The 27,025-nt window shown below is 38.7% G+C and overlaps 1 protein-coding gene across 1 annotated transcript in view; it reads right to left on the minus strand.

Annotated features, from left to right (window-relative positions):
* ARHGAP40 (Rho GTPase activating protein 40) overlaps positions 1-27,025 on the minus strand; it is a 442,695-nt gene that overhangs the window by 58,428 nt on the left and 357,242 nt on the right. Inside the window, exon 9 of the mRNA XM_044090378.1 lies at positions 594-753. Within this exon, the coding sequence (XP_043946313.1) occupies positions 594-753 (160 nt within the window). The remainder of the gene's footprint in view (positions 1-593; positions 754-27,025) is intronic.

Here is a 27,025-nt window from a genome sequence, read left to right on the forward strand (position 1 = left end):
GTTAGTTAGGAACCTTTAAGCTAAGTAATTAATTAATAATTTAATTGAAATGTTTTTTCATTAGCATCACATGATGCTTTTTAGCTTTAAAAGTAAGGGCTGAACACTGTCACTGTGATGTTTGTCTGCTTTTTTCTGAGGAAGGAAACGCATAGCCGTTTCCGAAAACACAAATAAAGAAAGTGTGTTAAAAGTCAGATATTAAGAGAGTTGGATAGTTTATAGTCACAAAGACACCTAAAACTTGTGTGGGAGGCTTCTTGTCTACTGGGCTGGACTCCTTGACTGCAAAGAACAAACTACCAGATTTTACAAAATCTACATGAGAGATTAGACTCCAACACATTAGGGGAGCTTACGACTGGTAGGATTGGTAGAAGAATGTTATCCAGCTCTTCAGACTTATACCATTACATTTTGAAGAAAAAGTGTTACTTTGCTCTTTAATCTCTAAAGGCATCTTTCATTAAGTTGAATTAATGAAAAAAGCACTGCTAAGGTAACTTTCAGACTGAAGACTATGATCATGGGATCTTAAAACTTACGTTTGAAACATGAGACCACATGAATGTGACATTCATAAGATGTCTGACCTTTTAGTGATGTGAATGCTGACAGGTACTCTGCTGTTAGTAATGGAGTCGGAAGTTCTCGAATAAACCTCTTTAACAACCCAGCAGCATCATTTTGATTGACTTCATCCCAGATGAATGTTCCTGCATAAAAGTTACTTTCAAGACTCTCTTGAAGGATCTGGAGTGGAATGAAGTATACACGTTACAATCCAAGTTTTATTTTATGAGTCACCAATAAAATAATTAAATAATTTACTAAAATCTTCATACAGGACTAAACAACTATGCTGTTTTTACTACTACAGCCTAGACAGCATGTCCTTGTGCTGTTTACTTGTAGCAATTGCATAACTCCTAGAAGCTTGCTGGTCCACTCTTCCTTAAGATGAAGTGGTAAACTGAGGTCCCACATGCTTGAGTTGGTGGCAGTTCATGTGGATGTAACAGATCACACACCGCCTATTGAAAAGAGAAGTGGACGTGTCATGATGCCAGTACCTTTTGCACATAATGCCTCCTGTATGTTTTGCTTGTCGTATTATGTGCCTCATAGAATCTAGTGTATATTTTGCCTGTTGTTTTAACCATCTTGTAAAGATTTGGAGGTAATGGCATCTACGACTTCCGGAATAGTATGAAGTGGAGATTTTGCCCGCTGCATAGCTATACACTAATAGCATGCATTGCTTTGATTACTGTATTTGGACTATTCCTACCTGCTGCTCATTCACTCAGATATAAATATGCATGTTGAAGATGACAGCGGTATGCCTGCCTGTGGATGAAGCTGGGACTGCTTTACTGCATTATCTGTTTCTATCAGCACTCTGATTGAGATTTGATGTTATTTGATTACTGGGTTTTTTACTTTGGCTTATTGTTGTTGTTTTCTGTTTTGATGAGGGATTTTGTGAAGGATTTAGCATTTTGGAAGCAGCCTTTTCGAATGGAGGTAGCTCTGTTTCTTTGCTGGTGATATTTTACTACTTTGTTGAATATGTTTCTTTTTTTTTAATTTCCTGTTTGTTTCTAAAATTTAAGGGCTTTAGCTAGGACCAGGCATTGTGTGAACTGTCTGACATAGATAGTTCACTATTTTTAGAAATCCCAGGCTGTTTCTCTTGGAATTTTATTACTTTGGAGAATTTCTATTAGACGTTTAGCTTCTACCACTGTAAATCTTATGGCTGGTGAATTGTGAATCATCGCTGCTAATAACAAAGCTGTCACTTTGCCACATCGCCATTTTGCCATGTTGCAGTGTTAAGCTGGACTTCAATTTGTGACTGCTGTTACTTTTTTTAGAGTTCAAAATTTTAAAACATTTATTTATTTGCTGTAAATATTTCATATTCTTACGAATGCTTATAGTTTGCTAAAGTACGTTTATTCATTTTAGTTTGTTATTATTGTACATGTTGAATGTTTATGAAAAGTGCTTAAGTAATAAGCCTCTATTGATAGTGAACTTGCACTACTATTTTATTAAACATTTATTGGTATGGCGTGTTACAGTACTGATTCTTGCTGTGCAGTAAATACTTATAGTGTACTACTTTGTACTCTACTGTATTAAGTTGCACTGAGTTATACTGTTTTGAGCTGTATTGCACTGTTCAGTATCATGCTCTATTGTACTTTGCTGTGCTACACTGTGCTTTTCACTCTGTTTTGTTACTGCGGTACCTTGCTTGTTGTATACCTTTCTGCGGGACATTGCTTATTGTGTATCATTCTTACCATTATCTTAGTTTTACTTCTTCATTTCAAATGAACATACTGCGCTGCATTGTGTAACTTAAGTAATTGTTTTTTGTGAATATTAATCTAATCCCAAATGTAATGCACAAAATTCTGCCTCGATGTTAATTAATAACTATTGGTGTAATATGACTTTAATGTACTATAGTGGAACTTTTCTGCCAGGGCCTCCACTAAAAACAGGTTCCTGGCCCAGTCAGACTTTCCCGGTAAGCAAATGGAAAATAAAATAAATAAATAACATTATATTGTACTGGCTTATCCTGACTTGTACTTTTTTGCAGTTGTTTTCACTTTCCCTTTATATAACTTACAGCTACTCTATTCTGCTGTGTTATATTCTTTTACACTTTTTTGTATTGTTTTGGTACTGATTGCTAAAATGTCTAAATATTCAGTATATAAATTAACAAAAAATGAAAATTTATCTCATAAACAGTTGAGAAACTTCAGGAATTCATGATAAATGAAAACATACAATTACATTTATAGTAATAGCTATTTGGGACATTGAGAACTTATACAAAAGTATTTTTATCTACAAAAATTAGTGAGCTTCATACCTCTTAGCTTCCTAAAGCAAAAAATCTGGACAAAGACATAAATAAAATTGGGGCAAATGACCAAAAATAGGAACAAGTTTTAAATATTGCTCTTACAAACTTAGAAAGTTAGTAGAATAACAGGTTTTGCATTAGCATTAATTTTCTGGAAGGTATGAAGTCTGAAACTCAATTGTTTGTCATTATTTTCTAACTTCATTCTTTAATGATTTCCCGCAAATTTGCCAGAAAACCACAATTTTATGAAAAACAGATCAAAAATATGAGGAAAAAATCTGGACATTTTATGAAAATCTGTACAGTTGAAATGTGTAGTGAGTATAAAGCAGAAGTTGAACACCAAATATAATGACTCAGATATTGCACTTTTAATAAAACTAAGAAAATATCTAGCAACAATAAAAATTATGTCTTGTTTTCTTCAAACACATTGATAAAAGGACTTCTTCAGAACTATGCGAATTTGCAAACATAGCCCTCATTTAAAAAAAGCAAATCTAATCACATGACCGTAAATTGCTGCTTAAAAGACTATGTACGCTAAAACAACAAACTGCAGAACAGTATTTTAAAAACCTAATGAATTATGAAGCAAATAATAAGTAGTATTAATTTATATATACATCCGTTGTAATATGCAATAAATTAATACTTTATCTTTTATGGTTTTATAAAATCTTTTCACTGATATTTTTTTATTATTCTTCCATTTCATTTTGATCATTTACCAAAAAATGAAAATGGATTAAAATAACTTCAGGTTTTTGGACAAGGTGTTTTATGGAATTATGCATTAACAAATCTATAGAAAGTCCACAATTACCATATATACATAGTCAGACAGAGATAGATCGATAGATGTTGGTTATATAGAGGGTATCTATTCCATATTAGAAAAAACAATTGTAAACAGAGAAGCAATAAGATTGTCAAGGTTGATTTCATGTTAACAAGAGATTACTGTAAGAATTTGATAAGTTTTACTTTTGAATATGTCAGGAGCACAAAATATAAAGAAATTATATACCTGGAGAAGTACAGTGAGTCCACTGTTGAACAATAAATAAAAATATAATGGGAAATGTACTGTTAAGTATAGAGTATATACTATGGATATCAAACACATAATTTATAACAACTGTAAAGTCATTGTTAGTAGAAATAACATGCATAAAGCTTTGGAACCTACCCAGTATTCTTTTACATAAAGCATTTGTATTTAAATATTACTGGAACACAACAGCAACTGTAAACACAGGATGACTCAGTTGAACAAGAAAGTGGGTAACTACCACTGTAGTTTTTTGAAAAAATGTTTTAATATAAGGGAAAGCTCTCTGATAGATTTCCAACTTTAACTGTAACTGCCAATTTATAGTGTATGCTGCTATATGTAATACATGCAATGCCTTTTATACTGGAAAAAAAACATAAGACATTTGCATCAAGAATTCATTGAATATCAGTATGTCATTAATAACATATCTAACAGGAATTTTTTATTTAGTCATTTTATTGTACGTGAAAATTTTAACAGATTTTTTTTAATAACATCGAAAATTATGGGGAAGGTAGCAGTATTAATACATAAGAGAAGATAGTTATTTTGGTAGATAAGGTTAGATACTGGCAATACACATGGACTTAATTATTAATTTAATATCAAGAGTTTGAATAAAGCCAGAACTGTAAAACTGCATTTACTTTTATGTGACTTAATACAAAATATATGCATTATAACTTTAAATGACAGTGATGTACAGCGTGTAACATGCTTGTGATTTGTTAAAAGTGTATTTAATTGTGTAAGTTGTTTATATTGAAGAAGTCTTTGTTTAATAATGAAGAAACTGATAAATCATGCTTTTTTTCTAAAGAGCTCTTTTTTAAAGAACATAATTTACACTGAGACCTTTGCACTGCTTCATCTAAGTTCTTTGAAGTACAAATGTTTATTTATTTATTAGTTAATTGCGGTAGAGCCCTGATCTACTTGGACCTTTTTCAGCCTCAGCCTGTCTGGTTAAGTCATTTTCTCAGTGTCAAACAGTTAGCAAAATAGAGATTGATGGAATTAAACTCTGGCTAATTAACAGCTCACCGCTTTAATCCTCTGTATTACCCACCACACAAGTTAAAAAATAGCATGTATTATGATTTAAAAAGTAAAAATAATTTAAGAAAGAAATAATAAAAGGATGAAAGATATTTTTTCTCAAAGGAAATAAAAAACGAGTGTATCCTTGCTAGAGAAATTTGGTAATAAAAAAGAAATATGATTGTGAAAAAGCAAGAAAGTAGTAAAAAGTCTAAACAAAATGAAATTATGAAAACAGCAGAGCAATGTATAACTATGGCTTACTATAAAGAAATAAAATATATAAAAAATGGAATGTTTAAAATGTTAGAAGTGAAATAGAGAAAATAGCAGCTTTAGAAGACTTTAGTAATGTATTAAGACAACTAACTGAGAACAATGTACCAGGTAAATATGGTAAAAGATGGCAATTTTATAAAACTTGTGTGAAAAAGACAAGAACTGACGTTCTAAATGAATGACTTGCCTGTGAGTTTGAAGTGAAGCACTAACAGTGTTTGGGAAACAGTAATAGGTATGATGTTCAGAAGTAGACACTGGTCTATGCCGTGTGTAGACCATAAGGTTACAATACTTTTTTTGTAGGTAAAATTGATGAAAGTTGTCAAAGATACTTTGCTTGAAAGGAAGTAGGATATTCCAAATAAGCAATGTTGATATTAGTAAAAAAATAATCAATGTAATAATAAAGAAAAATTTACACTGCTGGCATGGTGATATAGCAAAGGTTATGACAATCTGAATTGTAGACAAGTATGGATGTATTATCCTGTAATGGACTGAAAACATGTTAAAATGACATATAGTAATTCATGGGTGAATTAGTTTGTAAGTAAGTAGATGACTGAGAAAATTAAAGATAAGTAAAGGAATAAAAATGGGTTGGGAGGGTGGCCTAATGGATAAGGTGTTTGCCTTACAAACACAAGGTGCAGGGTTTAAGTCTCACAAGAGATAATTGGCTAGGATTAAAATGGCTCGCAAGGGTAGTTAGCCTAGTACTAACCTATGAACTATGTTCACTGAATGCAGTTATATTTTTGGTAATGAATGCTGTATTAGCTATAAGTGAAGATAAGTTAAAGGAAGCTAGATGAAAGGCAAGTGTGGGTATACAGCTTCTATGTGTAACGCTTTATGCTGATAATGCAATACTAATAGTTAAACCTAGATTAAGGGGTCAAGTTAATAAAAAATGAAAAAGACTGAAGTAGATACGTTTATCAGTCAATAAAGATAAAAGGAATGAGATAAGAATTGCAGTTAGAGTAGATGGGACATGTTTCACAGAGAAAGAAATGAAAACAAAATACCTTCTGATAAAAATGTGAAGTGCGGAGGAACAGAAGGGTAAGATTGTTCAAAAAATGAATAATACAGTAAATTTATGGAGAACATTCAAACTGTCATTTAAAAAGAATGTTTATTAGAGCTCAACATTAAGTCTCAAGGAAATAACCGCACTATATAATAAGGAAAAAGGGAAGATTACATTTACCACGTCCATTTTTTTTGTTTCTTTGCATATGCTTTTTTGACATAAAGTAGGAAGTGAAAATATAAAGTAGATCTCTGTATGAAAATGTTAACAAATTTTGGATAAGTTTTAAAAACGAAGGAGTAAAAACTGTCGAAGTTGAAGAAGTTAAAAGAATATCAGATACGATTTATGTAAAAGCTAGATATGAGGAGTTTACAGAGTATGAAATAATGCTTCAATACGGTTTAAAAAAGTAAATATAAGAATTTGGATATAAAAATACAGAAGTAATAAAAAAGTAAGAAGCAAGATGCACATAAAGGAATACATTGATGGAACAATATCATATGAGGAATGCCTCTGAACAAACTATCTGCAAACGGAAATATTAAAATATAAACTATGTGAAAAAAGAATATTTTCAAATATGTGTAATAAAGACCACTGCGCTTTTCAATGAGTGCTGCCAGATGTGCTACATCTGCCTCAGCTACTAGCAATTTAGGTGGATGGTATTTCAGTTAGGAGATTTATTCAAACAACAGTACTCTCAGGAATACAATACCCATCCATGCTGCTCTTCATTGCATCATGAGTACAAGTACCTTGTGGGAATAGAACCCACAATTTTCTTTACCTTTTAGCTTCAAAGGTGAATGTGTGGCCTGTTGAGCCACTAACTCTGAAAACCTGGCAATCACTGGAGTAACACTGTAAATCATTTTGGATCAGATACCAGTCTATCACAGGATCTGCAGACACATTCACCCCTAGAATTCATGCATGTCAATAGACAATTAGCATATAATTTTACTGCAACAAAGATTCTAACAAAAAATCAGGTTGAGGTGTTATGATAGAGATTAAAGATACTTATGCGACCTGTGATAATTGCAAGTTCAGTGCTAATACCAATATTGCAGTGCCCATGCTTGAAATATTTGTATGTTTGTGTGTATGTATGTATGTATGTATGTATGTATATGTTAGTATGTATGTATGTATATCTACATATGATTGTATGTATATGTATGTATATACATGCATGTGTTTAGGTATGTTTGCATACATATGTATGTATATGTATGTATATATGCCAATTTCATAGGTTGAGTCAAACAGAAGTCTTCCAGCACTTTGCTAAACCGCAAAATGTTTCCTGCTGTGGAACAAACTAAAACAAGCAAATAAGAACTGACTTTGGCGAAAATATGTTCTTTAGAACAGAATAAAGATGATGTGGTTTAGAAACATTTAAATACAATCTTTAAAGTATCCATCACTAGAAAAGTCACATTGAATACAACAGCTAATATTACTTTTGCCTGAATATAACAGTGAAAGAATTTCATAGATTCCTTTAACCTAGATCTCATAAGAACCACCAAATGCAATAAGCACATTTACAAAATATCAAAGAGAGCTACTGGGAGTGTGTGTCATTTTCTATCAATTCTTAGGTAAGTCTATGGTCAACAGCCTGACTTTTAAACCAATGCTTCAAGAAAAGACATATTTCCTTTTCTAAAAAATAGATGGGAGGGCTCAAGAAACAATCTAGAGTAACATATTGACTCTCAGAATTGAAACAAGCTTCTGTTTTATAAGCCCGAATTCCCCAGGTGACTATGCCACCTTCTTCCCAGCTTTAGTAATTGCTGTTTGGATATCAGATTGTAAGACGTAACATGTTTCTTTTCCAGCTTAGATAAATTATGTCATGCATTTTTTGCAAACACTATTGCATTAGTGTGTAAATGAATAATGTCATAAGTGTCTTGTAAGCGTTTCACTGTACCTATGGAAATATCCATAAAAATCACAGAAAAGACAATACATTAATCACACTAATCCATGAATGGAAATATTTCAAGAAGTTTATATGAAGTATATGGATGTATGTCTGCTATAAATATTCAGTTTTAGGTACAACTAATTAAAACTTAGACCAGTTTCAGTATTTACACAATACCAAAAATTATTGTGCTAGACAGAGCAATTATAAATGAGATCTTTGTAAGCATGAACAGAATTAACCACATTATTTCTGCTCCTTGTCAACCTTCATCAGACAGATTAAGTAAAAGAGTAGTAGAAATACTAAAAATGATATTAAGAAGGTGAAGATGCATGGCTCTGTAGCATAGATGAATGAAACATTGACCATAACCCATCTGACCTGAGACACACTAGAAGCAGGGAAGATGAGAGTGAATGGGAGACACTGCTCCATCTATTATGGGATACAGAGGTGGGAGATACCATCTCATCTATTATGGGGCAGGAAGGTGGGAGATACCATCTCATCCATCATGGGGTACGGAGGTGGGAGATACTGTCTCATCCATTAATGAGTAGGGAGGGGGAGATACTGTGTCATCCATTAATGAGTAGGGAGGGGGAGATACTGTTTCATCCATTATGGGGTATGGAGGTGGGAGATACTGTCTCATCCATTAATGAGTAGGGAGAGGGAGATACTGTCTCATCCATTATGGGGTATGGAGGTGGTAGATACTGTCTCATCTATTATGGAGTAGGGAGATGGATACCAGTATTGCATCCATTATGGGTACGAAGGTCTGTCTCATCTATTATGGAGTAGGGAGGTGGGAGATACTGTTTCATCTATTATGGGTATGGAGGTGGGAGATACTGTCTCATCTATTATGAGTACGGAGGTCTGTCTCATCTATTATGGGGTATGCAGGTGGGAGATACTGTCTCATCTATTATGGGGTATGGGGTGGGAGATATCACCTCTTCTGTTATGGGGTATGTAGGCAGGAGATACTGTCTCGTCCATTATGGGATAGGAAGATGGGAGATACAGTCTCAACCATTAATGTGTATGGAGGTGGGAGGTACTGTCTCATCCATTATGGGTACAGAATTGAGTTATTACTGTCTCATCCATTATAGGGTAGGGAGGTTGAAGATACTGTCTCATCTACTATGGGGTACAGAGGTGGGAGGTACTGTCTCATCCATTATGGGGTAAGGAGGTGGGGGATAGTGTCTCATCCATCATGGGTTAAGAAGGGGATCAGAGAAGATACTGTCTCATCTATTATGGGGTAGTCAGGTGGGAGATACTGTCTCATCTATTATAGGGTAGGGAGGTGGGAGATAATGTCCCATCCATTATGGGGTAAGGAGATGGGAGATACTATCTCATCTATTATGGGGTAGGGAGGTGGGAAATAATGTTCCATCTATTTTGGGGTACAGATGAGGGAGATACTGTCTCATCTATTATGGGATAAGGAGAGGGGAGATACTATCTCATCTATTATGGGGTATGGAGATGGGATATACTGCCTAATCTATTGTTGGATAAGGAGATAGGAGATATGGTCTCATCTATTATGGGGTAGGGAGGTGGTCAAGTCTTCAGCAACTCTGGTACCTCCTAGACAGAAAGGTTAGTGGAGCACTAAACTAGTGGCTAAAGATGTGTATGTATTTGTCCAGATGGAGTGTGGGTGGGTGAGAATGAACATGCATGCCGGGGAGGGGTTAATTCCTATAAATGAAAAAAAAAAAAAACTCCTCATGGCCAAGTGGTGGCCACAACATGAAAAGCTCTCACTCTACTGACTGAGAAACAATGGGCAAGTGGTAATGGCTGGATCACAAGCAGGCATATAAAGGTGACTCAGGTCTAGACAAGCAAGTACAGCTAAACCATATTCACTTATTATAAGAAACTCCAGCCACTTTTTTTTCCTTTTCTTTTTTTGGTCTTTCTCAATCTATTATATAATGCTGCAAAATTTCATATCCACCTAGATCCCTGGAGTTAGTTCTTTAATACAGCTGATGCATATACTTTATCTCAAGCTCACCTGACCCTCACAAATCAAGTATTTGATCTTCAGATGTGTATACACTTTCTTCCAGTGATTATTTATACGTATTTTTATTGTTTGTAACACTACAATACTGCATAGTTCTCTGTTTTCCTAAATACCTGTTTTTTGTCTATACTTTGTATTTCCCATTGGGTCCAGGTCATGGCTGAAAAGGGTCGTCATACCAGCCTACCTACCCGGTTAACCCATGTAAAATAAAAAAAAATGAAATAAAATAATAAATCACCTGGAAATCTATTAATGCATAGAAACTGTATTTCTTTCTAGAAGCGGTTAAATAAAATAAAATTATTTGCAAGCTATTAATATACAGAAAATTATTTCTTCTCTGCACTTGGTTCATCCTAGTTTGATATGCATACTGAGAAATATTGGTGTTCCAAAAGAGATACTGTGATATCAAAGTTTAATTTTATTTTTCTGAGTTAAACAAACCCAGCAAATGTTTGAAATGTTGTTCCAGGGGAAAATGAATATCTGGATGAATAACAGATATAACAGATCCAGTATCCCATATTGTTCAACTGGTAACAAACAACATGATGATAATGGACAGTCAGTAGAGACTGGTTACTCTGAAGAAAAGATATTGTGACCCTGTTCTGGGTAAACGTGCTTCCAGAACAGGGCCGTGTTCTGTCAGTAATCTTGAATGATGCCATTAAGATAAGGTAAGAGTGAGAATGATCATTGACATGTCTTATAATCCACAATTGACAGCATTCTAAACAAAACTATGATGGAAATGAAGTTTAACCAAAGAGTGCAATGTGTTGTTCCCATATGTAAAGTTAGATGATCCACCAGAATCAAAAGACCACTTACATCTTTTCCTTCCTAATGTAAGACTTGCAAATGTGAAATAAATTCTATTAAACTCTTAAGTAGAGTTGAATATAGAAATGCAAAACAGGATTATTGAAGGTGTTTAAGAGTTTTTCTTCTTTCTAGTTCCTGGCTTGTCTTTCAAAATAAAGACCACAGAACTAGTATTAGTCAGACCCTGCTTTTTGCTTGATATCTCACATTGCAGTCTTAGCCTTTCCTCTGGCTATGTACCAAACAATAAAATCCACCTATAAAACACAATTGTAGGTGCCAGGAACAAGTGAAATTTTTAATATAGAAAAAGTGCTCTCCTTCACTGCTATAATGTGAACTTAATCAGATTCAAAACTCCCTCTTCGAACACTTCCTTAAATAACAATAAAAACACTGCCAACTAGTGATAAAAATTAAAAACATTCCTTAAGCACTAATTAAACCTTACCAGTTCTAGTTGAACAAAATAAACACAACAGTAAAAAAAAACAATCATTTAAACTCACGCAAAAAGTTAGATAAAAAATTGCGATGCCCCCACATATTAACATACTGTAAAGTTACATAATGTAACATAAGTACTCCGTGTTAAAATTAAAAACACTACTAAATATGCATCCTTTTCAACATGAACAGACTATTAATTGAAAGTCAGTCACTAATACCAGGGGGATTTGTAGAATCCAGTAGCACTTGTCAATATAATTCCCTCTTTTCCACATATACTGACCAATTAACCCCCCCACCCCTCCGTCAAAGTGTGGAATTATTTCTAACACAGCAGCGCTGGTTTAACAAGGTTAAACTTTTTCTGGCTCCATAAAGTCTGTTCTTTATTTTTTCCCTTAGAACTGCTCTACTAGTAATCTAACAGTATATCCCTTAACTAAAATGCGCAGCACTTGTTCCTAAAAGTTTTTTTTTTTTCTCCAAAAAAAAAAAAAAAGCTCAGCACTTGTCTTAAAAGCATCTTCTTTTCAGGTTTAGCACTTCTGTATTATACAAAGTCCCTCACTAGCGACCCCCCCCCCCAGGAGTACCCACTTCCTTACTAAGTCCTCTCTTATTCAGTTACACCCCTAACAACTTAATTTCTCTAGCATGTCGAAGGGTCAGATGCTGGCGTCCTCTCCTGTCCAGTTGGTGAATCTGGGAATAATGAGGCAATGTTACAATTGCCTCATGTACACAGACAACCCTCTCCTCCTCCCACATAACACAAATACTTGCGAGATGCAGCTATTTGGCCAAACTGGAGGCTGAGCTCTCTCAACTCAGGACTGGCAAGACCAGACAGGAGGAGAAGGCAACTACACACACCACAAAACCAGTCTCACATAAAGCTATCACAACAATGAATCAAACACATAAACACACAAAGACATACTCGGAGGCTCTGAGCAAAAATTTACCTAAACAGCAGAGGCCTCCAAAGCAGACACCCAAGCAACTGCCACCTCATGACACACCACAGGCAACACATAAACCACAAAATCAGTGTGCAAAGCAGTCACAGCCCTTAAGGCCAAATACAACACCAAACATACTTGTCATAGGTGACTCCATAGTCAGACACACTGACGTCCCACTCACCAGGCTGAATAAGGAGAGGGTCACAGTAAGCTGCCTATCGGGCGCTGGAATCTGCCACATAACACAAGCACTCGGGTCACTCCACAGCAAGTACAAATATGACACAGTCATTGTCCATGCTGGTGTGAACGACCTGAGACATACCTCACTGGACTACATGAAAAGAGACATAGAGGAGCTCTCTGATTATGTAGCCCAGGCAGGTATGACCCTGACCCTGAGCAGTATCCTTCCTTCACCAAGAATGATGCCACAACATAGAGACAAGATGATCAGCTTTAACAATAGGCTTAATTTCTGGTGTCATTCAAAGGGGATCCAGTGTCTGTCTGCCTGGGATGACATGCTTGACAAGCCACACTGCTTCGCAAGGGACGGCTTGCACCTGTCACCCCTGGGATTCCGGATATTGGCTAAGGCTCTTGCCACCCCCATAGTGCCTTTTTTAGGCAAGGCTCAAATTCTAAACCTACCACCCTAGAAAACAAAAATGGGAAGAAACTAAGGGTAATGCTGCTCAATGCCAGAAGTCTAAATCTCAAAATGCATGCACTCGAGGCCCTTCTCAGTATGGAGAACATCGATGTCTGTGCTGTAACTGAAACCTGGTTCAAGGCTCCTGAGAGCACCCTGGCGCTATCAGGTTTTACCTCATATCATGCGTTCCGGCCCCAAAACCCGGACCACACCACAAAAGGAGGGGGTGTATCCATATTCATCAAGGATACCCACACCTCCAGGTTGGTGGCAACGCACAAAACATCAGAAACCATCCAGGTGCAATTAACCATAGGCAAAACTGCTCTACAATTTGTAGCATGCTACAGGCCACCCTCTCAAACTCAGGAACCCCACACAGCCTTCCTGAAGACACTGGAGGGTATAAATGTATCTCCAAACACCATTATATTGGGTGACTTCAACTACCCGAATATAGACTGGGAACATTACTCAAGCCCCAACTTTTTAGCCCAAAGGTTCCTGGAGTTCATAAATTCAAATGCCATGGAACAACTAGTCACTGTTCCCACAAGAGGAGAAAATATACTAGATCTCATCATCACAAACATGGGGACAAAATGCTCCACACCGGAAGTATATCCCTCATTGGTGAGATCAGATCATAAACTAATCTCACTGGAAATCCACATCCCGCCCCCACCCCAAACAAAAAAGACCACAGTGAAGAACTTCACTAAAGCAAACTTCACACTACTCAAGACTGGTGTGGTATCCTTCAAGGCCCCGAGCCAGTGGAAACCACAACCCAAGCTGCGGAAGCCCTTACAAATGCCTTCCACGAACACCTCCAGGACTGCATGGATCAGGCAATCCCTAATAAAACCAAGACTCTTTCCACCAAGGGCAAACGTCCAGTCTGGTGGACCCCAGCCATAAACAAACTTTACAATAAGAGGAGAAAGCTGTTACATGATAGAGCAAAATCCATAAAAGAGAAGACACCCTTGATCATTATTAGTAAAAAATACGAGCACTCATAAAATCATCCAAGGCCAACTTTGAGAGAAAAATTGCCATAGATTCAAAAGAAAATCATAAGGCCTTCTTCAGCTATGTTAGAAACCTGGGTGGAATCTCCCAGATATGCTCAGAATTAGTCCAAAATGATACAAAAATCACTGAACCCACAGGCATTGCCAACATACTGGCAGACAGGTTCAGTGCAAACTTCACCCCCCTCCCCCCCCCCAAAAGAAGAGATAACTATCCCAGCGGAGTGTAGCCTCCCAGACATCTCAAATGCGCAGGTAAAAGCTGCTCTCTCTAAAGCTAAAAACACAGCATCAATGGGACCGGATGGTGTCCCCGGCTGTGTGCTACACGAACTCAATGAGGAACTAAACCCGCACATAAGGCAGCTGTTTAATCTTAGCCTTACCACAGGATACATGCCCAAGGAGTGGCGTACGGCAACTGTGGTCCCACTCCACAAAGGTGGTGCCTCTACGGACCCTGGTAATTACCGCCCCATAAGCTTAACAAGCCTGGTCTGCAAAGCTATGGAGAGGATCATAATGGAACTCATAAACAAAGACATAGGGGACTTGCAGACATTGGACCCGACCCAGTTTGGCTTTGTCAAGGGCAGATCATTCCTTTTGAACTTGGTCGACTTCTTCGAAACAGTCACCAAGGCCATTGATGAGGGAAAGGCAGTCCGTACAGCCTACCTTGACCTTGCAAAAGCTTTCGACACAATACCCCACTCAGGTATTATAGAGAAACCTACCAGCTTAAATGTAAACCCATATGTCACAAGATGGGTTGCAAACTGGCTAAAGGACAGAACCCACAGGGTTAGAGTTGCTGGCACCATGTCAGACTCCAAGCCAGTCACAAGTGGTGTCCCACAGGGCTCAGTCCTTGGCCCCCTGTTGTTTGGCATCTACTTCTCAGAAGTACAGGCAAACATAGGAGGACTATGGCTGGCAAAGTTTGCAGATGACTGCAAACTGGGCGCCATAGTGGAAAGTACATCGGACACAGATATCCTTCAGAGGGGTCTCACGGAAACTGATAGCTGGTGCCAGAGCCATGGCCTGAAGTTAAATGCCAAAAAATGTATAGTCATACCCTTTGGGAAAAACAACGTAACCCCAAGCTACCATAAAGGTGGCAATCCACTAAGCACAGAAGAGGTTATCAGGGACCTGGGGACCCAGGTTGACAGTGGCCTTTCTTTTGACACTCACATTGCTAAAGTGGCTAGAAAGACCTTCTACATTGCCCACCTGATCATGAAGGGATTCACATCCAGATCAAGTGAGGTCATTGTTCCCCTGTACTCTTCACTTATCAGACCAATGATCGAGTACAATGCCCCATTCGGGATGTATCTCACCCGACACCTGCAGCAATTGGAGAGACCCCAAAAGTTCCTCACCAAAAGGATAAAGGGATTCCAAAATCTGTCATATGCTGCCAGACTGAAGAAACTCCAGCTCTATTCAGTCGCATACCGTCTGCTCAGAGGTGACCTGTGCCTGACATACAAGGCCATGTCCAACCCGGAATTAATGGACATGCTCCACCCAATCCAAATCTACCAGATCCACTAGAGCAAGCGACTTAAACCTTAGCACGGATATAAATAAGACATGCTGGAGGGATAGATTTGTCACTCAGAGACTCCCTATGCTGTGGAATAAAATCCCGGTCCATGTGAGGCAGAGCACCTCGCTGGCTCTGTTCAAGAGAAATCTTGACCGGTGGATGGGAGATCGTAGGTTTACCCCGGGAATCATCTCTGTGTCACTGCTGGACAGAGGCACAACAAACTAATGGGCACAATATTTTTTAACATAAGGGGTGGCGTAAGCCACAAAACTTTGGGCTAGGCTTATAAATGCCTTAGGGCAGATAGCCTAGTATAAACCTATGAACCTCATAAAAATACATTTTGTAAAATCATGGAGTGCTTAAATAATGCATTATTTTGTTCCTTATAGTGTAAACTAACTAATGTCTTTTGGCTTTTCCCAGTTAGGGGCTGCCACAGCAGAACTCTTGTCTGCTAATGATTGGCAGTGGATTTTTACAGTGCCAAGGTGCCAGCCCGACACCCAACCTTCAAAGAAAGCACACCCATTCATGCACACACCTACCTGAATCTCTTTAAATGTCACTTAACTGTGGGGAGGACATGCAGACTCCACACAGAAGGTGCCAAGAATTGAACCAGCAAACCTTTTGCTGTGAGGCAACAACACTAACCACTGCACCACCGCAGCCTATTCCTTATAATATAAACATGTTGCTATACTTGTGTTTTTAAAGCTTTTTCAGCTTTTTCAACATAAAAATCCAAGCATGAAATATATCATGCAAGATAAAACACCCTGTTTGTGTTACAGTTGTGCTTCCCATTATGATAAATAGGCTAAGGAAAATTTCCTATCATGAAATTCACACCTTCGCCTACAAATCTACACCGGGCATATGCTCCTGGCTATGTACCTGAAGCCTGGGGAACAGCTTTTGTAGTAACACTTTACAAGGGCAATACCACTACTGACTCTGGGGGCTGTAGACCAAATAGCCTTACCAGTGTAATTTGTAAAATGGAACACATAATCATGGAACTCATAAACAGTAGTGTAGCTAAGAGAGGGTAAAGGGGGCAATTACCCTGGGTGTAAAGTATTAGGGGGCATGACTGGCATTCCAAGCCATCATCCAGATTACTCTTTAGTGCATACTGGCTTCTAAAAGACATTATTGCATTTGCAGTCAAACCTGTGCACTGTAGCACTCGGTGTTTGATCTGTTTATTTTATTTACTTATTTCACATTTGGTTACTTAGTGAGAAACCCATTTTCAGTGGAGGCCTGGGGAGAAAAGCTCCATACAATACAATATTATGATAAAACAGTATATAATAAGAGAGTAGTATACAAAATAACAATGTATGTTAACAAAATTCAGGAAAAAGTGGTCATGGATGTAAAGCAGGTGGTACATTAGCACTGGTTTGTAAAACAGTTCAAGGACAAAGTATATTTGATCTTGCTCTACATTGATCAAAGATCATGTGTTGTTGTTTGTCTTTATTTACATATATACATATTTACATATGAAGGGATGTATAAATAAGAATGAGAATGAAATGGTGTGGGGTCAGTAAGAGTTGGTGAAAAGAAGATTACAGCAGTAATAAAGTGAATATAGGATTTTGCTGGGGGTGTGGGATAGAGGATAACCTACAGAACACCGACAGACCAAAACACTGTTACCCATATGGCCGATGCCATATGGTCGACAGTCACCATATTGGCAGCGCCATAACTTCACAAAAAAGATAACTAAAAGTTCTTTTTTTCTGCTAGCAGGGGGGCTATGCCCCCCTGCACCCCCTGTGGGGGCTCCACCCACCACACCCCCCATACCTTTAATATACCAACTCCGAGCTAGCACTGCAATGCAAGAATGGAAATGTTTCCATTCTGCACTATTGGGAGATAGAGTTTCCCCATTGTCAATATTCTGAACGTCAACCATATGGTGTCGGCCACATGGGTGTCAGCATTGTGAGCTGTCGGCGTTCTGTATGGGACCCAGGATAGGACATGGGTGAGAAAGGAAGTTGGTAACAGGAGATGTTGGAAGGAGGAGAGAAGGAGAATGCTAGGGTTGTGATAAAGTGGTTAGTAATTAGTTTGGTTTTGTACAGGGACAGCTGCTAAATAATTAGTAGTTGTTTTAGCTTGAATTTAAATTCCCTGTGGTTTAGGGTAGATCTGATGTTTTGGGGTAGTGCATTCTATAGTTTAGTTACTGAGCAGAAGTAAAGACATTGTCCTGCTGCTTTATTTGGCTTGTATAGAGCTAATAGACGTATGTCTTCAGAGAGTAGGGTTCAATGGGGTGTATAGCTTTGAAGTACAGAAATTAAAGGGCATATTTCTGAATTAATGATTATGTTATGGGCCATTGTTAGTTGTGGATAGTTTAGTGTTTGGGATAGTTCCAACTGGTTAAGGGAAGTAAGACCAGCATAGTCATGTTTGTAGAATGGCAGGCCTGATGCAAATTTGACAATTTTATTGTAACAGGATTCCAGTTTTTTTAGTGTATTTTGGAGGTGGGTTAGTGTAGGGGCACCATATAGTAAGGAGGGTAGTAAGCATGTGGAGGCTAGTGGTCTTTTAGTGTTTAGGTCCATACAATTGTTGTGCCTATATAGCATTCCTAGTTTTAGATGTGTTTTTCTGATGGTATTATGGATATATTGGTCAAAGGTTAGTTTATTGTCTGTTGTTACCCCTTATAGTTTGGCATGAGAGACAAGTACTATTTCTGTGTTATTAAGGGAATGTATTTTAAAGTTGGCAGAATGTGATTGGATGTGAAGAGAAGTAGTTTGGTTTTGTTAGTGTTTAGTAGGAATTGTGCATTACTGAGCCAGATTTCAGTGGATGAGAAGGTCATTTGGGTTATTTGTTTTAGGTATGTTATATTTTTTTGCTGATGATATGACAGTTGTATCATCTGCATATTGGATAGCAGTGCTTTGGCAGAAGGCAGTATGGAGGTTATTTATGAAGATGTTAAAAAGAAGGGGTACAAGAATAGAGCCCTGGGTAACTCCTGTTTTGTTGGGTAGATATTCTGAGACAGAGCCTTGCCATTTTCCAAATTATTGTCTTTGAGACAGGTAGCTTGTGAACCATTGTAGAGAGGTGTATGTAAGGCCTAGATCAGATAGCTCAAGCAAAGGTTTGGTGTGTGACACAGTGCTGAATGCTTTTGATAGATCAAGGAATATTGGTGATGTTAGATGGCATAAGTCTCTAGCTCTGTTGATTGTATTGGTAAAGTATATTAGGGCAGTTGTTGTATTGTGTGCTGGTATGAAATTATGCTGGGTGGATGTGAGTAGTCTTAGGAATGAGGTAGTCAAGGATTTACCTATGTACATATTTTTCTAAGATTTTGGAGAGAGGAGACAGAAATGAGATGGGGGCAGTAAGTGGACACTTCATCTGATTTTCTTGCTTTATGTGGGGGGGGGGGTGACAATTGACTTTTTCCATATTGTTTGGACATAAGATTCTAAGATGGATCTGTTTATTCAAATACTAACAGGGTAGTCTATAGCATCAGCTGCAAGTTTTAAATATTCAGATGGGGGGGGGGGGTTGTCAGTGGAAAGAGAGCTGGGTTTTATTTTTTTTAATAAGAGCCATACATAGTTTGCGGATACTGGTTGAAAAATAAGGGGATATTGAGTTTGGAGGCAGAGTTGGTGTAATTTGGGAAGAGGGTGTGTGAAAGTGGATTGTTTGGAATTGGTATTGTGGAGCAGTGATTTCAGGTTGGGATAATGTGTGGAATTTGCAGTGTGGGATTTGATAGGGTTATTAATTAAGTTTTCTATACTTTCTATAAAGTGTATATTAAGCATTTCTGCTATTTGTGGTGAGCTTTTGTCTGTGACTGGAGCAGGATTGTGTTTTGTGCCTGGGGTAAGCAATGTTGAAATTGTGGACCAGAACTTTTTAGGATTATTTTTGTGGTCAGATAATTGCTGAGTAAAATAATGTTTCATGTCTGCAATGGTTACATTGTTGCCTATAGCTTTGTATATATATTGCTGTAACTGCTTGCTATAATTTAAAAGTAAAAAAAAAAAAAAGAGTTCTATTTTTTAATAACTGTAAAACTTGAGTGCTGTAGCACTCCATGCCAGGGTATAAACTGTAGCAAGCAGTTTGTTACAGTTTGAAAAAAAAATATTATTTCCTTGTTTGTATTTTATTATTTTACCTTTTACTATAATCTGAGGAGGGAAAGTTGGGGCAGGGGGCAAAAATAGGACCTTATTAGCTCCTGTATTTCAGGTACCCTATAACTGGACACCCAGAGTGAAGCCTCTGCCCACTGGCTACCTGGATTTGGCCAAAGTCTATCATAATATTCCAAAATGTAGCATTACAGAAAAAATGGACCCTGTTAAATATAAATATCTATGTAATTCACTGGGTGACAAATGACCTTAGAGACCAAACTCAGATTTTTCAGGAATTCAGTCATGCTTACAGTTTCCTCTAAAAGAACATAAAAAGGCCATTTAACCTTAGCCTCACTACATGATATGTACCTGAACACTGGCGTACAGCAACAGTGGTCCCACTCCACAAAGGCGGTACCTCTACAGACCCTGGGAACTACCGCCCCATAAGCTTAACCAGCCTGGTCTGCAAAGCTATGGAAAGAATCATTATGGAACTCATAACCAGAGACATTGGGGACCTACAGATACTTGATCCCACCCAGTTTGGCTTTGTAAAGGGCAGATCCTGCCTTTTGAACCTGGTTGACTTTTTTGAAACAGTCACTAGAGCCATTGGTGAGGGCAAAGCAGTCCATACAGCCTACCTGGACTTGGCTAAGGCCTTCAACACAATACCCCACTCAGGTATCATAGATAAGCTCAACAGCTTAAATGTAAACCCTTATGTCACTAGATGGGTTACAAACTGGCTAAAGGATGGAACCCATAAAGTCAAAATCGCTGGAGCCATGTCAGACTCAAAGCCAGTCACAAGTGGTGTCCCACAGGGATCTGTCCTGGGACCCCTCTTGTTCGGCATTTATTTCTCAGATGTTAAAGCAAACATGGGAGGGTTGTGGCTGACAAAGTTTGCAGATGACTGCAAACTAGGCGCCATAGACGATACACCAGCTGACACATACATCCTAGAAAAAGGCCTCACAGAAACGGACAACTGGTGCCGGAGTCATGGCCTTAAACTAAATGACAAAAAATGTAGAGTCATCCCCTTTGGGAAAAACAAAGTACCCACAAATTATCACATAGACAGTAACCCATTGAGTACGGAAAAAGTAATCAGAGACCTAGGGACCCAAGTCGACAGCGACCTCTCATTTGACACCCACATTGCCAAATTGGTTAGAAAGACATTCTACCTTGCACACCTTATCATGAAGGGATTCACATCCAGATCCAAGGATGTCATTGTACCCCTACACTCCTCCCTCATCAGACCCATGATTGAGTACAATGCCCCATTTGGTATGTACCTCACCCGGCACTTGCAGCAGCTGGAGAGACCACAAAAGTACCTCACCAAGAGGATCAAGGGTCTCCAACATATGTCTTATTCTGCCAGACTAAAGAAACTCCAGCACTATTCAGTAGCATACCGCCTGCTCAGAGGTGATCTGTGCCTGACATACAAGGCCATGTCCAATCAGGAACTGATGGACATGCTCCACCTCAAAAAAATCCAAATCCATAAGAACCACGAGAGCTAAAGACTTAAACCTCGGCACAAGTATGAATGGACATGCTGGAGGGATAGATTCATAACCCAGAGGCTTCCCATGATCTGGAACAGAATCCCAGTTCATGTTAGGCAAAGCCCCTCACTGACTCTCTTCAAGAGAAATCTTGATGAGTGGATGGGAGATCATAAGTTTACCCCAGGGGTCACCTCTGTATCACTACTAGACAGGGGCACAGTAAACTAATTCTATTATATAAGGGGACCTTCACTGTGTCACTACTAGACAGATGCACAGTATTCTAAATCTATTCTGTACATTTTTGTACCATTTCATGGGGTGGCGAAAGCCACATTACTATGGCTAGGCTTACAAATGCCCCAAGGCAGACAGCCTAGTACTAAACTATGAAACTATGAAACTATAATCCTCACCATATCCTGCTCTGTAGGGTAGCATACCACTGACCTTGTCACATTGCCATCTTAAACATCTAGGCAACCTTAAATCCCAGCATGCAATCACTCTGCAGGAATTCATACCCCACCTCTATTTAATTATGCTTTATGAATCTTTATTCTCTACATAAGTAGCATAGGGTTTCTAAGTCATATGAATATGATTTTTATATCTCAACTATGTGCTGCATATTGTAATGTCACTTCATGCTTTTAGACAAACTGCATTACCTTTCACAGTACTTTTACCATTGATGTACTTTTCGGCTGCCTCATTGGGGCAACTCCTTTAGTTGTTTTGAGGTGGAGAGGAGCCACTGGTGCGACTACAGTTGGATACTTCCATATTTAAAAAAAAAGATAGATAAATAGGTGGGCGCCCCTTCTGCTTCTTTCAGTGGTGGTTTGGGAGCGAGAAGAAGCTGTAATGGCCATTTTCATTCGCGAAGGGAGGAGGTTATGCGCATGCACGGTATAATGTTATATTAAAAAAAAAATAGATTGTAGGTAGTAGTGTAGTACTTGCAAGCTGTAACATACAACGGCTTAGCATTTTAAAGGCTAGGATGACAGAAGGCTTGTTTTCCTCATCCCGTTATGCTACAAGTCTCCGTCATGGAGTTGGGCCCAGTCACAGGCCTCTAGGTGATGTGTTTGTTGGGGGGGGGGCAGGACGGGATATGGTAATATAATAATCATTGCTTTCAAATTACTACTGTTATGTTCTCAGTAAAGTGGATAGAGGAATAAAGGTAGCAGAGTAGTTATGCTGTACATTCATTTATGTGCCTTGTATTATACTGTCATTCCATCAAAGACTGGCTTTTTGCCTTGCTTCTCTTGTTGGCTGTGATTATCTCCAACTGGTTAAGCATATAATGGAAATGGATAAATTAAAGATTTTAAAGACAGCTAAAATGCATCTACACCACTGTTCCTTGACTATGGTGGTTGTTTTGTTGGTTGTAGGGTGCCAGGCCATTCTTGCCTATGGTGTTTGTGTGTTTAGCTGTGTGGTGCCATGCTGGTCTTGGACTTGTTGGAGGGCAGACCAGATGAGGTGGAATGGCAACCAATGGTGAATCAGTAGATACATAAAAAAAAAAAATCCATCTGGGTTTCTTCTGGTGGAGGTTTGGTGGCTGGAGGGAGCCACGGTGGTCGTTTTAAGGGCTGGTTGGCTTTTCTTGCCTGACAGGAATAGCGACAACATAGCAGGGATAGGAAAGGCCTGCTTGTTAATAGCTACATTAATGTTTACGACTCATGGCTCTCTGAGCCAGCAAAAAAATGCCTAGTTCGTAACAACTTACTATAGTGTCATTTAAGCATTAGGGCTATGCGCTGATAGGTACCAAGACCCATGATTAAAAAAAAAAAAGAAAGAAAAATTAAAATGCCATCTAAACTGAGCTATGCAATTAAGCAAAAATGCACCATTCTTAGAGTTAATCTAATAAATTGTAATAAATCAGTGAACTAATTTCAACAAGTGCACCACTTTCCTAAAGCATGCCAGTGTTTCTTAAAATTGATAGCTCTACTGTGACTTCTATTCCTTGCCAAGCCTACGCAGTTAATGGATGTTAATGGACTATGGAGTGCGCTGAATGGAATATACTGTCAAACATGTAAATGGTATGTTCCTTTAATGAATTTCCTTGAATTTTTATAGAAGTTTGCAATAGTAATGGTTTTTGGTAGACTAGCAGTGTGTTGGTGGGAATACTGTGCTGGACATTGTTTATGTGGTGAGGCTGTTATTTATCTTTTGTAAAGGCTGTGATAGGGGGAAGGTCCTTTTCTGTCAATCTGCAGGGACCTCAGCGTTAGTTATAATAAAGTCTGCAAGACAGAAATCCCTTAGATAAGGAGAGTGGAGGGTTGCCCCAGTGTGATGTTGTGGTACCTCTGTAAAAGTTGAATATATTGTAAATATCCCATTTTACATCAGCATTTTCTTAACTTTTTCTTTTTCTTTTTTTTTAATATTCTTATGTTTTATAAGTTGCACGTAATTCCACACCTTTGGAGCCTTCATAAAAAATGGAGTTTAATGCATTAATGTGAATATGTCTGCACAAATTCTGAATTAATTGATAGCTACATTACTAAACTGAGGTTGACGGCATCTGCAGTAACAAGAGTTTGCCATGTATGCATACTACTGACATGCTATATTTTAAGCACTACTCTCAGCAGGTTTGAGGAAAGATGTGGAACCACATGCATACAGCTGCCTTAATTAATGTTTGTTATAATGCAACAGGCAGTGGGCTTTGATGCTATGACAACTTGGATTTCTTGAGGAACTTACAGGAGATAGCACTTGTCTACATTTTAATGAGCAGTTGTTGCATTGTCTGTTGAGGACTTGGGAGAGCAAGTTTTCTTCTGTTCAGGAGAATGTTTCAAAGCAAGGATCTGCTGGCGCATTAGTTATTGATGATCACTTTTAAGAATAAATGTTAGCTAAAATCCAGTATGCCATACTGACGCTGAAGCATGGCTGCACATTAGCTAGGCAATGTTAGTTGAATCATAATTTTGTTTTGACTTGATCAAAGCGCATATGTGGGGGTAACAGAACTGTTTTGCCATTATAATCTACCTATTAGCTGTACAGATTTCCAGAATGTTCATTTCTCCTCATGTTTTGGGACTGTTACTAATACATTACTGGTTTTCTGACAAATCCAGGCTAAGGATTGAGGGTTGATGTCAGAAAATAATGACTGACATTTGAGTTTGCACTTCATATCCTTTAGGAAATTATGCTAATGTGAAACATGACACGGCCTTGTAAAGTGTTACTACAAAAGCTGTTCTCCAGGCTTCAGGTGTAGGAGCAACATTTAAAGTGTCCTTAGTTACGGTCCTGTGTTCTGCTTTATGGTGGCTAGGGTTCCTCATTTGAAGATGGAAAGTTCAGAGTTAGGCAGATGGTTTTACAATATAAGTTAGCTTGGCCTGCACAGTATGCTAATGGGATGTGGTATGTAATCGCAAGGTTACCCTGGTTTGTTGATATGGATATGCCCCTTCATGTGTGGGGTTAGTTGTAATATATGACAAAAACACACAATACTGAATAAATCCGTTGAAGGCAAAATAGCTGAGGTACCAGATCTTTGCAGTAAAGGATGCCTATCAGTTCTACCCTGCTTTGGAGGTTTAGTTGTAATATACTCTATTGGTGGTACAATTCACAATGGATATTTGATAGGGTTATTAGAAGCTTAGCTTTAGTTATAGCTGTTTTGTCATAGGTGTGTTGGGTGGTACATTCCTTCCCAGCATAGCCACCCTTAGGCATAGGCCAACTAGGCGGCCACCTAGAGCACCTCTCTAGCAGGGGCACTTTACCAGTATTTGCTTGGTGTAGGTAGACCAGGATAGGGGCACCAGGTGGTGTGGTGGGGGTGCCCTGGAGCCCTTTTGCCTAGGGCACCAGTTGAGCTAAGGACACTCCTGCTTCCCAGGTTGGCAGGATAGGCTGACTTGGAAGATGTGTTTGAATGTACATTATGTATCTTATATGATTTATATGTCCCTTTTTTCTTACTTGCAGATGGGGGGTTTGGAACACTGCTGCTATAATTTGGAATAGGTGGGTATAAAGTGGAATCTTTTCATTACATTTAGAAGATTTACTTTTGTTCTCTTTCTTTGTAGATGGTGGTGTCAGGAGTACCAGCTGTGGTGCTACACAGTGAGTTTGCAGATGATGGAAGCAGAGCCAAGTGTGGAGGTTAAACATGGCGAGCTCAAGTGGGCAACCGTTACAATAAAGGTCCGAGTAATCACCTTATGAAGGCATGCTGGAGCTCTGTGTTCAATTAGTGGGAGCTTGTTATTGCATTGGTATAGCGGGCAGGTAAGGAAGAGGTAGGTAGGGGGGTTAGGGGAAAAACTGTTGGGGTGGGAAGGGGGAGTTGGGGGTCCCACGGGATGAGTAGTCACAACATTCATAGAAGCACAGGACCTTATTAGGCTAAAGCCTTATGGCTATTGCAAGCCAGTGAAGTTTAATACTTGCTTCCAGGTGCATTGTTTACACAGGTGATAGAAGGTTTAAGGGAAGACTGGTTGCAGGATATGGCAACCGTAGTTCAGGTTTCGATTCCTTACTACAGGTAGAGGTAACATAGGGGGAAACTGAACATTTGGAAGGGAAAGGCCAGGGACAAGCAGTGGTTAAGGAGGGATAGTAGTTTCAGTGTTCCAATTTGGATGGTTGCTAGGAGGTTTTGAGTGGGGTGGCTGGGATTCTTATCCAGACTGTCAGTGAGTGAATTGGGGGTGTTTATTGCTGGGCTCATAGAGTACCTCCTGGCTGCAAATAGACAAGTTTGCGGGAACTAGGTCAAAGGGGGCTGGTTTTCTGCCCTTTTAGGGTTCGGGCATTAAAGTTTTGGAGTTAGATTATTACTACAGTAATCAGGTTAATTCGCAGCTAGAACTGGGTAGTTTGGTGGGCTAAGGTAATATGCTACAGTTGACAGGGTCATGGATATAGGCTGTCATTTTGTTTAGGTTGACCCATGATTAGTGGCTGGAAGATAGTGGTTTAAAAGGAATGTATTCTCTTGGATTGGATGTCCCGGTGGTACAATGGAGTCATGGGTATTTCTACTTTATTTGTTTCATTAGGGCGTGCTTCAGGGATGGTAGGCAGGAACCTAAGGGCTTTACAAATGAGGGGTACATCGAATGATGTTTTGGGTTAACTCTTCCCATTATGGGAGGTAGTTGATTGAACAATTTTGGGTAGAAGGGAGGGGAAACAGCCTGGTCAGGCTGGTTGGTGAAGAAGAGGGAGAGGCTTGCCCTCTTCTGTTCCCCCTCTGGTGTATGGATGCTCATTTCAAGGAGCTGGGGAAAGAAAAATGAGCAGCTGGAGGAAGCTTGCTGACTGGATGATAAGCTGAGGTAAGGATGCTGCTTATTGGTGGAAGGTAATTCAATGAATGGTGTATGGAGTGAGATGGGATGCTGCTTCATAAGTAAAAGAGCAGAGGTATGGACCC

Source organism: Protopterus annectens, chromosome 12.part0 (assembly GCF_019279795.1).
Source record: "Protopterus annectens isolate FY-2018-M chromosome 12.part0, PAN1.0, whole genome shotgun sequence".
NCBI lineage: Eukaryota > Metazoa > Chordata > Ceratodontiformes > Protopteridae > Protopterus > Protopterus annectens.